At 41.1% G+C, this 14,509-nt stretch overlaps 1 protein-coding gene across 1 annotated transcript in view; it reads right to left on the bottom strand.

The window, feature by feature from the left end:
- Positions 1–14,509, bottom strand: part of LOC102912016 (contactin-associated protein like 5-1) — a 922,425-nt gene that overhangs the window by 162,932 nt on the left and 744,984 nt on the right. The window contains exon 14 of the mRNA XM_076547187.1: positions 3,143–3,299. Within this exon, the coding sequence (XP_076403302.1) occupies positions 3,143–3,299 (157 nt within the window). The remainder of the gene's footprint in view (positions 1–3,142; positions 3,300–14,509) is intronic.

Here is a 14,509-nt window from a genome sequence, read left to right as displayed (position 1 = left end):
CTGGGATTAGAGGATTTTAGTTGGCTTCTTTTTATTTTTGTTTATTTTGTAACACAACTACCAAAAGACAAAGAAAAGAAAAACTTCACACAACTCTCCTAAACCTGAAGATGATGCTTAATCTGATTGCTCCTCTTGATTGTTAATAGGATCCAGAGTCACGTGAAACAAGATTGAGGGCATGTCTGTGAAGAGTTGTCTGGAATGGGTTACTTGAAGTGTGAAGGCCTATTCTAAATGTGGGCCACACCATTTTCTAGACTAAAATCCCAGACTGAGTAAAAGAGAAAGTGAGCTGCGCCTCAGTATTCTTCATTTTCTGTTTCCTGACTGAACACAATGTCACAAGCTGCCTCAAGCTCAGGCCACAATGATTTCCCTGTCGTGATTGATTACATCCTTAGACTATGAGCCAAAATAGAACCTTCTTCCTGAAATTTCTTTTTTATGTATAAAGTAAAGTAATTAATATATCCCTCTCCAAAGATGTTCTGAATTTGTTTCCCTGAAACTTTCATCAACTGTCTACTGCATCAGAACCAGATAGATTGAAGGCTGGTGGTTCATAGAGATTTGTTCTCCATCCAGGACACAAAGAAGATTTATGTGTAGGTCTCTATAATGCTGTAATAAAATTCACTGCAAAGTAAAGAGGTGGATCAAAGGAGAAAGAGGTTGACATCTGACCTGCAGCCAACTTCATCTGACATTTTCAACATGAAGAGCTTACAGTGGTGGAGGAATCTAAAGGAATTCACCACTGTACCCAACCAGCTCTGTGATATTCTGAACTCATGGTCTATATAGTACAGAAGCAGATGCAGACAATGTTCATTCTTTTTCTGAGATTATTTGTATACGTGTGTGTGTGTGTGTGTGTGTGTGTGTGTGTGTGTGTGTGTGTGTACAGGAGTACATGTACAATTGCACATGTATATATGGAGCCCAGAGGACAAATTTGGCTGCCATTCCCCAGGCACTGCCTATCTATTTCGTTTAGTTAGTTATTTGTTTCTTTTTGGGTGGTCTCTTACCTGGAATCACCCCAATGTGCTCCAAGGACATTCCTGCCCCCACCTTGCCAGTGCTCTGAATTTAAGACCATGCCACCATGCCCAGATGTTTAAATAACTTAGTTATGTGGGGGCTGGGGATTTAATTCAGGAAGCCATGCTTGTGTGGCAGACACCTTACTGAGTGAACCAGCTCCCCAACCGTATCTTGCTGGTCTAAAACAAGGTTTTGATTAGACCTCAGATTTCACTGGACTGGTCCTTACCAGTAACAGTTTCAACAGTGAAAGGTAATACATTATGCAAAGGGAATTGTAACTGGTCTGAGAGAACCATCACAGGAATCCTCAGTAATAGTTGAGAGGCATTTGATGAGGAGAGATAGAAATACTACAAACATTAAAAATCAAGGACTGTCTGTAATTCAGCCCAGACTCAAAAGTGGACATGCTGCATGCACATTTACATAACTGTAAAGTGAAAACCGAACAGCTTGCTGGAGGCTGGAGATGATGTAGACCTAATAAACTTGAGAACTTAGACATCACCTCATATGACTAATCTGGTGTAGGAGAGCACTAGACATGCAGTGTTCAACGGACTTGGGTTTGAATTTGACAGAGGTGTATAACATTAGACAGTCATTTAACTCTTCTGTACCTGAGATTTGTCAACCTCAAGGCACACATTTTTATGGAATATCATGATTATTGTGAGAATTATATGATCACTAAGTCAAAATCTATAAGTAAAATAAAAAAAAAAACGTTAATTTGATGTTGAAGGTCATTTTAAAAATGGTGGAAAATGCACTAAAACATCATTGAAGGAAAGAGAAACCATCAATATTGCTGTGGGATGATCTGTATGTCAAATTACTCTGAGTGGTCAATAAATAAAACACTGATGGCCAATGGCTAGGCAGGAAGTATAGGCAGGACTAACAGAGAGGAGAAAAGAAAGAACAGGAATGTGGAAGGAGTTGCTGCCAGCCACTGCCATGACAAACAGCATGTGAAGATGCTAGTAAGCCATGAGCCACGTGGCAAGGTATAGATTTATAGAAATGGATTAATTTAAGCTATATGAACAGTTAGCAAGAAGCCTGCCATGGCCGTACAGTTTGTAAGAAATATAAGTCTCCGTGTGTTTACTTGGTTGGGTCAGAGCGGCTGTGGGACTGGTGGGTGACAAAGATTTGTCCTAACTGTGGGCAAGGCAGGAAAACTCTAGCTATACAATATAATTAAAAATCCTTCTCTCCAGGCCCTTCCCTAACATGTGTGTATTTCAAAAGCTAACTCAAGATCTGGGAGATGGTTTGGTGGTAAAGTGCTGGCATTAAAGTGGGAGGACCTGAATTAATCTTCAGAACCACATTTAAAGGCCTGGTATGGTGATAAGGGCTTGTAATCCCAGAACTAGGAGGCAGAGGCAGGCATTTCCAGCCAACCAAGACTACTTGGCTAGTTCTGGGCCAGTGAGAGATACTTTCAAAAAATCAAGGTGGGTAGTAACAGTGGAAGTTGTTTTCTGGCTTTCACACACAGGCAGAAACACACGCATAGACACACACACAAGAGCATCTACACACACACACACACACACACACACACACACACACACACGCACACGCACACGCACACGCACATGTGTAGAGTGCAGAGAAAAAGAAAAACTAAATAGCAAATTACAAATTACATTGCATTCCTTGCTTAGAGTGGAAAGTTCAGAATACAAAATGTTGGCACAAACCTTAGTGTTAGTCCTGAATGTAGAAGGGCAGGCTTTTACATTTTTATTTCTATTTTTTGTATATGAGTGTCTTGTTCTTATGCATGTGTGCCCTGTGTGTGCAGAGCTCACAGAGGCCAGAAGCGAGCATCAAATCATTTGGAAGTAAATATAGTTGTCAGCCAACATATGGGTGCTGGGACACAAATCCAGGTCCTTTGGAGGAGCAGCCATTTCTCTTAATTGCTGAGCCATCTCTAAGGCCCCAGGCCTTTTTTTTTCTTTAATGCAGTCCTAATTCCCATTGCTTTTGTTATGTGCATCATTCTCTCTTAGTGGCAATTCTGTGCATCAGACATCTCCCACTGCTGTAGGAAACCCAAAACTTTCCTTACCAATCATCTGTATCTGCATCACAATTGCAAAAGTGGCGAATGTCCAGGCAGCTCTCCTCTAGGCCACACCCACACTGCTGGACACCCGGAACAGAACCGCCCCAGTAAGGGTGCCTTTCATTGGCTCTCCCAATCCACCAGGTGAATGGGGCTCCATCTGAAAGACAAAATGTTTCATAAGTCAGGAGTAAGAGCTGAAAGAGTACAGAGGAGCTCACAGTAGTGTGTGTGTGTGTACATGTATGGTCTCCCCTACCCCCTGATTTTTACTTTATGTCTTCCATTTTCTCTTTTCTCCTTTATCTCTCTCATTTCTCTGCATGTTTTATATATATACTTATGCACACATACAATTATGAATGTATAAAGGTATTTTTATTAAAAGAACATAGTTAAACACGGATGAATGATAGCATTAAGAGTCAGAGAAATAAACTCAAATTGATAGCAAACTAGACAGTCTTATAACTGAGTTGGTTATATCAGCTTCAAAAACCATTTAAAACCATACTTTATTTTCAAGTGTAACAATGTAAAATTTACAGTTTAGATAATAGAAAGATTTGACATAGTTTTAGGGAAAATTTCAGCATACAAAACCACTTCCTTAGAAAAAATGTTTTTAAAAAGTCACTTTAAGTGGGCCAGTGCCACATGTGTTTTCAGTGACTGGTCATAGCTGAGTGCCATTGCACCAACAGTCAGTGGAATTAAAAAGAAAACTGAAATTTTACAAGCACTGCCTCAAGGGAATAACATACTGGGATACTTTTTGTATGCCAAGATGGTCTACTGCAATATACACATGAATTCACACATCCATCATGAAAAAGAAGAAAAAAAACTCCAATGGAGTCAGAACTAGAAATATTAGCTGTATGTTCTCGTTCAGCTCCTGTGTGTCATTTTCCTACATCTGTTCCCCAGCATCACCTTGATCACCAACATTACTCTCTCAGGCTTCTTTCTAAATTTTGAATCAGCTTTTAAGCAAACCACACACACACACACACACACACACACACACACACACACACACACACACACCTCCATATATATGTGGATGGAATGATTTCCCTTTGAAACTGCCCAGGCTAACACACCACAGTAAGAACCAAGATCAGCCTGTCCTGTGTCTTTTTGTAGATATCCTAGAGGGTGGAAATTAAGGTGAAAGAGAACATGAGCACAGGTGAGAGGGATCCTGACCCACTGAGTTGTTTCAACAATAGCAGAAGCAAAATTATCTTGTGCTCTGACTGAGAGAAGTCATAAACTTTCAAGTTCGTAGACTTAAGGGAAAAGAACCTGTGAAGACCACACCCTGGAGATCTTCAGTGAATTATGATTCACTGAGGAGAAAACAAAACAAAACAAAACCATCAAAATCAAACACACACACACACACACACACACACACACACACACACACAAAAAAAAAAAAAAAAAATCAAACACACAAAATAAGAAAACCCTAGCTCAGGCTTCTGATTTCATTATTATGTTGATGTTGTCTTTAATGATTTTGAATACCACAGTAGCGTGTAGCTACCATTCAGAAAATGATAGTGTGTCCCAAACAAGAGTAGGCAAAGATTTGGACGCCCTAGACAGCATCAGCTGGAGAAACCAAACCTAACTTCCATTGGCTGTCTTCCTTTTGTTTTGCAAATGTCGGGTACTTAGAATTTAAAGCAACTACAATTGCAGGCTCTTTTACTCATTTCCAAGTTGTAAAATTTTACTCCTGAGGCTGGGGATGTTGTTCAATGGGCACAGAGTGCTCTGCTTTCTTAGAGTGCAAGAAGCCATCCTGAGTGAGGTAACCCAGACCCAGAAAGACAGACACAGTATGTACTCACTCGTAAGTGGATAAAAATGATAACCAGGCTACAATCTACAGCCCCAGAGAAGCTAGGTAACAAGGAGGATCCCAAGAGAGATCACCCTAGGAAAGGAAAATAGATCAAATGTCCTGGGTAAACTGAGGCCAGGGAGGGGGAGATAGAAGAGAGAAGGGGGATGGGAACAGAAGGAAACTGGATGGCCAAAGCAGGGGAGGGACAGAAGGGGACAGCATTGAAAGAGATCTTTTGATGGAGGGGTCATTATGGGGTAAGGGAGAAACCTGGTGCCTCAGAAATACCAGGAATCCCCAAAGATGACTCCAGCTAAGACTCCTAACAATAGTGGAGAGGGTGCCTGAACTGGCCTTCTCCTTTAATCAGACTGGTTATTAGCATAATTGTCATCATCGAACCGTCATCCAGTAATTGATGGAAGCAGATGCAGAGATCCACAGTCAATCACTGGGCTGAGCTCCAGGAGTCAAGTTGAAGAGAGGGAGGAGGGATTATATGAGCAAGGGGAGGGGATCAAGATCATGATGGGAAAACCCACAGAGACAGATGACCCAGGTGCTGGAAGCTCATAGACTCCAGACCAACAGCTAAGGAGCCTGCATGGGACCCACCTAAACCCTCTGTATGTAGGTGATAGTTGTGTAGCTTGGTTTGTTTGTGGGGCCCCAGCAGTGGGACCAAGATGTGTCCCTGGAGCATAAATTGCCTTTTTGGAAGCTGTTCCCTATGGTGGGATGCTTCGCTCAGCCTAAAAGCAAGGGGAAGGAGGTTGGTCTTGCCTCAACTTGGTATGCCATGCTTTGTTGATTCCCATGGGAGGCCTTACCCCTTCTGAGAAGTGCATGGGGTGGGGGTAGGGTAGAAAGGAGGTGGGGAGAGGGAACAGGATGAGAGGAGAGAGGAGAAACTGTGGTTGGTATGTAAAATAAATTTTTAAAGATTAGTAAAAAAAAGAATGCAAGAAGCTGTGGGTTGGATTCCCAGCACCATACACATAAACTAGGTATAGTAGTGAAGGCCTGTAATCCCAGCGCTAGGGATGTGGAGACAAGAGGATCAAAAGTTCAGCACTGTCTTCAGCTACATAAGTCAGATGATAGCCTGGGCTACAAGACATACTTCACCAAAGCGAATCAAGCAACAATTCTAAAGCAGCTGCAAATTTCAGTTTATGCACACTATTATAAGGGACTTTACACAAGCAAGATTTTGTTGTACAGAAAAAACTCTTGTTTTCATATATCTATCACTATCTACACATACAAAGTACCCACTTCCTCTGAATTGTCTGCACATCTGACTTCTCCTGGAAGTCTTGGAAGCAAACAGGTATAAAGAAGACAATCAGAAGGCCAATGCAATAGTCATGAGAAAAACGTGGGAAAGGTCTTTAGGAAAAACATAGTATTTTGAGGTGTGGCTTCACTGAGAAAAGCTGAAAATGTCCACATTCATCCCACCACCTGGGTTAAATTCTACATGCCCTGTAGTAAGTACTATCTTCCTGCTTAGAATTCCTCATGTGGATGATTGCTAGTACTCTTCTCTTAAGGCTTTTCTTAAATGACAAAAACATCTCCCTCATTTCAAGTAAATTTCAGATGAATTGCCTTCCTCCTAAATTCTTGACTACAAGCCACACTCAAATGGCCTGAACAGCTGATGGGTTACTTTATTTTAACTGTATATAAAGAAAGGAAAAATATTTAAATATGTTTATATTTAAATATGTGTGTATGAAAGCTGGAGCTCAATGTTTTTGGTTTTGTTTTTTGTTTTTATTCCAGATAACCCAGCTTTATTTCTTAGTGATTGTAGAGTAATAGAGAGAAGAGAAAGTGAGGACACTGAGAACCACAAACAATATGTGGTTTGCCTTAATTCACAGCCCAATCATATAGTCAAGGAAATGATCTACACTTTAACTGCAAATTTTGGCCTTTGGAAACATTTCTTTTCTATTGACAGAAAACTGCTCCACCAGTGAAGGAATGAAATATTGTTACTTACTTATATTTAAAATATTGAGTTCTTGGACAAACATTTACTGAAGTTTTGATCTATTTTGGACACTATTTTAAGCACTATATCATCAGGGCTAAATCACAGAACAAAACCAAAGCAAAGAAACAAACAAAGCATGCCTCTGAGTTTACATTGCTAACAGGAAAATATATATAAAAGTACAAATTCAGGCTGGGGAGACACCTTAGAGGTACAAGTGCTGGCCTTGTGAGCTAAGGACCTGAGCTGTACTCCCAGAATCTACAAGACAAAAAAGGAGGAAAAGTCCAAACACAGTTGTGCTCCCTTGTGACCCTAGTGTTGGGGAGGTGGAGACAGATGGATATCCGGGCTCCATGGCCAAATAGCCTAGACTGCTGAGAGTTCAAGTCCAGTGAGAGAGAAAGCATGGTGGCAGGTACCTAGGAATAACACCCAGTGTTTTTCTCTGACCTTCACATGCAAGTGTATGTGCATGTACACATTTACACAAAAGAAATAGGGTCCTTGAGATCTGTGTGTGTGTGTGTGTGTGTATATGTGTGTGTGTGTATGTGTGTGTGCATGAGAGAGAGAGAGAGAGAGAGAGAGAGAGAGAGAGAAACAGAGAGACAGAGAGACAGAGAGAGAGAGAAGTAGGAAGAAGATAGGAAAAGAGGGCAAAGAAAGAGGAGGGACAAGAAAAAGAAGGGAAAGAGGATAGGAAGATGAGAGAAGGGAGAGGAATATTAGCCCATAGCCACTTCTTCATGAACTGCTAAAGGACAATATTGAATTTGCACTCCAAACACTGCAGAAGACCAAGTTCAGAAGTATTAGTAGTTAGTAAGATGCACCGTGCTGCTCCTAAGGCTCCCTCGATGAGTGTTAATATGCTATTTACAGAGGATTGGCTTAAGGAGAGAAGAAAACGTATGTGTGCACTTGTATGTACATTCATGTGTGGGCAGGTGGAGGCCAGAGATGAGTGTCCAGAGTCTTCCTCAATTGTGCTTAACTTTATTTTTTGAGATAGGATCTCCCCTTGAATCTGAAATACATCAATTAAGCAAGAGCAGTTGACCAGGAGGCTCCAAGGATCCTCTTGTCTGTTTCCCCAGCACTGGGTCTGCAGATACCCATGGGCATACCCAGCATTTACACCACCACATCTGGCTTCTTATTTTTCTTTGTTGTTAATGTGAGTTCTGAGTATTGTAACTCAGGTCCTCATAATTTGGAAACAAACACTTAACCCATGGTGCCACCTCCCCCTCCTGAAAACAATCCATTGAATAGAATAATTAGGTATGGGCCTATTTTGTGTAGTCTTAGATCAATTATGGTTTTCCTGAAGCAAGAAATCCACATGAAGTCATGGTCCAGCCTCTTCTCACAATTAGGGTTTAATGAACAGAATTCAAATAGAAGATTCTCTTGAATTTTGAATTGTTCAAGTGTAAAAGCCTGTAAACACACAGCCTCTCGGTGATGTCTGCACGGGAGCCCGGACAGTTTAGCTGTGTCAGCTCCCAGGAGCAGTGCGGGGAGCTCACGGGAGCAAGGACCTAAGGAGCTCTGGAGTTCAGAGACTTGCTGTGCCGACTCGCTGCCACCGTTATCAGTGCTTTAATTCATTTTATTTTTTTTTTCTCATATTCTTCAGAGAACTGGTTTTCTCTTTCTCGTATTTTTTATTTTAATTAAGACATAATTACATCATTTCCTCGCTTCCCTTTTCTTTCCCAGTCTCCTCCCATGTCCCATTCCTCCAATTCTTCCCTTTTACATTGCTAGTATCATTATTTTTATTAAATATATGTGCATAAATTACTTATGTACAGCCTGCTGAGTCCATTTATTGTTGCTTGTTTGCTTATGATTCCTAGGCTGACCACTTGCTATTGGAAAGCCAATCTGGGGCTCATCCCTAGGAAAACTAACTCCCTCTCCCAGCAGTCATTAGTTGCCTGTAGTTCCTTGTCCAGCAGTGGGTCCCCAACAGCTTTCACCCTTCCACATTAGCATGTATTTTGGCATTATCATTATCCAGGCCTTGAGCAGCCCCATTGCTGATGTATCATGGCTGTAGCTTTCCTGTCATTTCTGGGAGAAACAGTTTCACAGCCATATTCCTGACCTTCTGGCTCCCACAAACTTTCCATTCTGTCTTCCATGATGTCCCCTGAAGCTTAGTTGTTTTAATGTGGTACCTGGTCACAGCTTTACACCCTGGTAAACTGAGTAAGTCAAAAGGAAGAGTAAAGTCTATCTGATTTTCAACCCAGTCCTATTTTTCTGCCATGCAACCTTTACATCTACATCTATCAGCCCTTTCAAACATGGTGTTTGTTTCTTCAATTTATATGGCCAGTCTTTCCTCATCTCCAAGTCTTCTTTTCTTAAGATGGGGTCTTATATACCACAGGCTGACCTCAAACTTACTCTGTAACCAAGGATGACCTGGAGCTCCTGAACCTTCTGTCTCAATGCTATGCCCAGTATAGGAAGTGCTGGGGATAGAACCCAGGGCTCTGTGCATGCTAGATAAACCCTCTGTCAAGTGAGCTCCACCCACAGCTCTTCATCTCTGCATCTTAATGGCTCCCATTCATGTGCTCACTTAGAAGCTGTTCTGAGAATGCTGGGGAAACTACTCTCCTGACTAGTCACTTTGAACCTGGTTCAGCACTGCGCTCCTTCCCATGACATCAAACCATGGGATGAAACAAAATTAAATGTATGTTTTAGAAAACTTTCTTGTTGCTGTGATTTAAAAAAAAAAAAAAAAAGAATCTCTGACAAAGTCAACTTAAGGGACAAAGGGTTATTGTAGATCGTAGTTCCAATTCCATCACAACAAAGAAGACATGGTAATAGGAGCTGAAGGCTAGATGCTCACATTTCATCCACACTCAATCTACACTAGGAAACTGAGGGTGAGCTGCAGATACTTAAGACCGACTTCCATGACTTACTTCTTCCTATGAGACTTCACCTCAGAAAGGTCTCACAACATCCCAAAAAGCACCCTCAACCAGGAAGAAAGTGCTGAAACACATAAAGCCATGGGGGACATTTCATATCCAAACCACAAATCCACAAATGAAACCTCCCCTCCGTGTGTGTGTGTGTGTGTGTGTGTGTGTGTGTGTGTGCCAGACTTAAACACATATGTGTGTATATATACACATATAAAGTATATATGAATAATTAAATGTGAATTATTCACAAAATAATATAAAATTTATATAGAATCATTATGTTAATGGCTTCTCAAATCTGTGTTGTACAAAGGCATGGTGTGATGTATCAGTGATAGAAATTTTAAAAGACTCTGGGTACCCTGGCGGTGCTCTTAACTTCTAGAGGAAGAAGAGCTTGTTTTCAGCTATGAGTAATATAAATCTGAGTGAGACAGGCATCCAAATACAACTCAGAGCAAGACACTGACTTTTGCCCAAGAATCCTTACGTCTCATGAAAATGGTGGCACTCACCTAGAGGTTACATGTTGAGGACTTCCACCAACACTGTCCTGGGGAGGGAAGCACTTGTGCAGGTTAGGACCCCCCAGAAAAGGGATCTGATGTACTGCAGTGTCTTTAGGGAAACAAGACTCTACATGCAGTAAGCATTGTCTGTCACTGACTGCAGCTAGAGGGTGTGAGGGTAGAAAATATGAGGGAGAGCTAAGACCAGTGCAATCCTAAGTCCACATAATTACTCGTACTGTGTGAACAAAATGCAATTCAGCGGAGCAATGGTGTAGCAGAAGAGATAGATACACAGTAGGGCTGGAGATATGGCTCAGTCAACAAAATATTTTGTTGAGGACTCGCTCATCAAAAGCCAGGGCAGATGATATGTCTGTGGTCTTTGCATGGGACAGTCAGAGCCAGTCTCCAGTGCCCACCTGCCAGCTAGACTACCTGAATCAGTGAGCTCTGACAGATCCTGTCACCAAAAAATTAGTGGAGAGGAGAGTAGCTGAGGAAAACAGTCAACATTAGCCTCTATGAACACATGCTCCCTACACATGTACACACACACACACACACACACACACACACACTGTACACACACACACACACAGGCATTTTATACACACACACACACACACACACTGTACACACACACACACACACACACACACACACACACACACACAGTACACACACACACAAAGACATTTTATACACCCTTTCTTTATATACAGCCTATCATTTCTGAGGGAAAAAAAGAAACAACTAACATTTAGTTAGAGAGAAAACAACCTCATCCATATCAGAAGATAATGACAGACATTCATCAACGTCCATCCTGGTCTTCCTGCTTGTCGGCCAGGATGATTAAATCAGAGAATACACTTAATAGTGTGATTAAGAGCTACTCAGCCACAGCAGGAATTAACATTTCCATAATGTTGTTCCTTGTTCTCTTTCCTGCTTGCTCAGCTGAAGTGAGTCCAAAAGGGAGAGGGGGAACAGAAAAGATTAATGACACACCGCTCCAAACAAATGATAACCGGCTCTGTGATGGGGTCATTTGAAGTTGGACCAGCTCTGGCTCTCTAGAGCACAGCACATGGATGGAAAGGGGTGGCGAGGACTACACTAAAATTATTATATTTGCATTACAATTTTATGAGAAAAAATACTAATTTTTTGACAGTTTTCCTTTTATCTGAAGAATGGTGCTGAAGAACTCAAAAGATGAAATGATGTGTTCAAAGTCACATGGTAAATACGACAGGAACTGGGCTCCAGGTCCTGGCCATCAAGCCTCTGGAAGGTGTAGTCCTGTCCTGATTCCCACTCATCTTTGATATTATGATAGACACATAAACTTTTCAATGAGCCAAAAACATTGAAAACTGTGAAATTCACATATGTAACTGCCCATTGGGGACATTTTGATAAATTTCTGGAAACTGATAATGTAGGAGAATTTAGCATGGAAATAAAATCTTTCATTTACCATACAAGTTATCTGTATGTATGTATGTATGTATGTATGTATATATGTATTTATTTATTTATTTATTTATTTATTTATTTATTTATTGTTTAAGCTTTGTGGATAAGCATGTGGCTTTGTGTGTGTATGAGTGTGTGTGTGTGTGTGTATGGTAGTGAGGGTGTGTGCCTGCCATTATGTACATGTGGAGGTCAGAAGACAACCTTCAATATCCATCCTTGCCTTATATCTTGCAGGTGACAGGATTCCCTGTCTAGAAATTCTCCCATTGCTGCTTCCTGTCCTGCTACAAGAGCAGTTGGCTAATGCACATGTGCTACTGTGAGCGTCTTCACATGGGTTTCAAGCTTTCACCTCAGGTTTTTACTTGTGTGGCAAACTCTTTACCCACTGAGCCATCCTGCATCTCCCCAGCCTTTACCCCAAGATATCTGATATGACACACTTTGAAGTTCTAGTTTACAAATACAAAATTCAGTAGGGCTCCAAAATCTCTTTCAAAGTGTGATGTGCGAAGGGAGAAACCTTCACTGAGCCAAGCCACAGAGTCAGCCATGAGGTATAGTGATGACGACATAAGTTAACCTGTGCTGAGTGATACAATAAGATGTAACAAATGACAAAAGAGCTGGACAACCAAAATAGCTGACGCCTGTGTACCACCAGAGACTGTGGCTTGCTTGAAATAAAAGAGCCAAAGCCCAGGAGTGCATTTATGGTGAACTCTTGCCCATTCTGAGCACTTAAAATGCTCCAGGCAGTTCCCTGCAATGTTGAGCCTTACTTCAAAATTCAAAACATGTTAAAGGCAAATGCTTTAATCCCCGTTCTGAATGAATAACAAAGATGCAGGCAGAGGTGAAATCAGCAGCTGGAGGGAAATCAAGATCAAAGGAAGAAACTAGTTCAGATCCTCACGGCCACCTTTGTGGGGTTTCTCGGGTATTATAATACACAAAACAGCAAAATGTCAGACTCTACCATTTCTCCAGTCATTGAACACTGTTCTCTGGGATCAAGAACACTTTAAATCTTCCAGTTATATATGTTGTTCATAAAATGAGCCCATGCACCTGTGTGTGCATGTGTGTGTATGTGTGTGTGTGTGTGTGTGTGTGTGTGTGTGTGTGTGTGTGTGTGTGTGTGTGTGTACACAAGTCAGAGGACAACTTGTAAGAAGAGTCTGTTCTGTTCCTCTACTATATGGGTCCCAGAGGTCTCACTAAAGTCAGCAGGCTTGGTGGCAAGCCCCTCTTCCCACTGAGCTATCCTGCCAGTCCTCAAAGACCATTTTATGAGAAACTGGTTCCTGAGTCCTGAGGCTGCTGAAACATGGAGAATCTCACATCCCTTACATAAAATGTCATAGAATTATTACAGAACTCACAATATTGTTCTCTAAAATTCAAACCATGCCCAGATCATTTATAATATTCAATGCAAATATAAATGTAAAGTCAATAGCCATCACACAATAGTTAGGGAATGAGCACATTTTAAAGCCCATTTATATTTAATTCAAAAGCATTTAAACATATAATTGTTTCATTTGTATGTAGGGTGTGTAGATAGGGGTAGATGGTGTGTAACATATGATTCACCTTTCTTCATACAATCTTCCGGTATTTCCTCTAAAGACTGTAATAAAATCCACAGACCCATGAGACCTTATAACAGAGGTTTTTCAACCTTGGGTCACCTATCAGATATTTACATTATGATCCATAAAAGTAACAAAATAATTATGAAGTAGGAATAAAAATAATTTCATGGTTGGAGATCACCATAACATGAAGAACTGTATTGAAGGGTCACAGCATTATGAATGTTGAGAACCAATGCATTAAGGACATTTGGCTCTCATAGCTTGTATTTTTACATTATTTTACCTTAGACCCCCTCAAATGAACCAGGTAACAACAAAATCATTTCTAGAACTATTTTTTTTTATCACTTTACATTGGTGTCACAAAATCTCTATGTAAAATAACTTGAAAGGGGAAAGGCTGATTTTAACTCAGGGTGTCTCGAGTCCACAGTCTGTTGTTTCTGGGCCAGAAGTAAATCAGCATCCCAACAGAAGCCTGTGCTGGAGAACCACAGCTTACTTAACGGTGTCTGGAAAGTGGCATCACAGGACATATCCTGAGACAAGATACACTCTTCAGGACACACATCCAGTGAGATAATTGCTATGTCCTACTTTCTCCCACCTCACAATAGGCTCACCACACCAATGAATTTATCCATCTATGAAGCCAGAGCCCCACTACCTGAGGATCAAGATTTCAACACCTTCGTCTTTGGGGGTATAGTTCCTATCCAAACACATAACATACAAAAATATCTCCACTTTGTGCACGCATGTCTATGTATGCATGTGTGTGTGTGTGTGTATGTATGTGTGTACGCCAGAAGCTAACATTGGGTATATTCTTCAACTTCTATCTGTCTTATTGTTTGAGACAGTCTCTCACCGAGCCTGTGTTTTCTGTCCTGGAAACCCAAAGAGTCTTCCTGTCCTACTTCCCTCGGCACTGGGG

The sequence above is a fragment of the Peromyscus maniculatus genome, chromosome 11 (genome assembly GCF_049852395.1).
Source record: "Peromyscus maniculatus bairdii isolate BWxNUB_F1_BW_parent chromosome 11, HU_Pman_BW_mat_3.1, whole genome shotgun sequence".
Classification (NCBI taxonomy): domain Eukaryota; kingdom Metazoa; phylum Chordata; class Mammalia; order Rodentia; family Cricetidae; genus Peromyscus; species Peromyscus maniculatus.
Note: the sequence above shows the minus strand (reverse complement) of the source record. Positions and strands in the feature narration are given on the sequence as shown.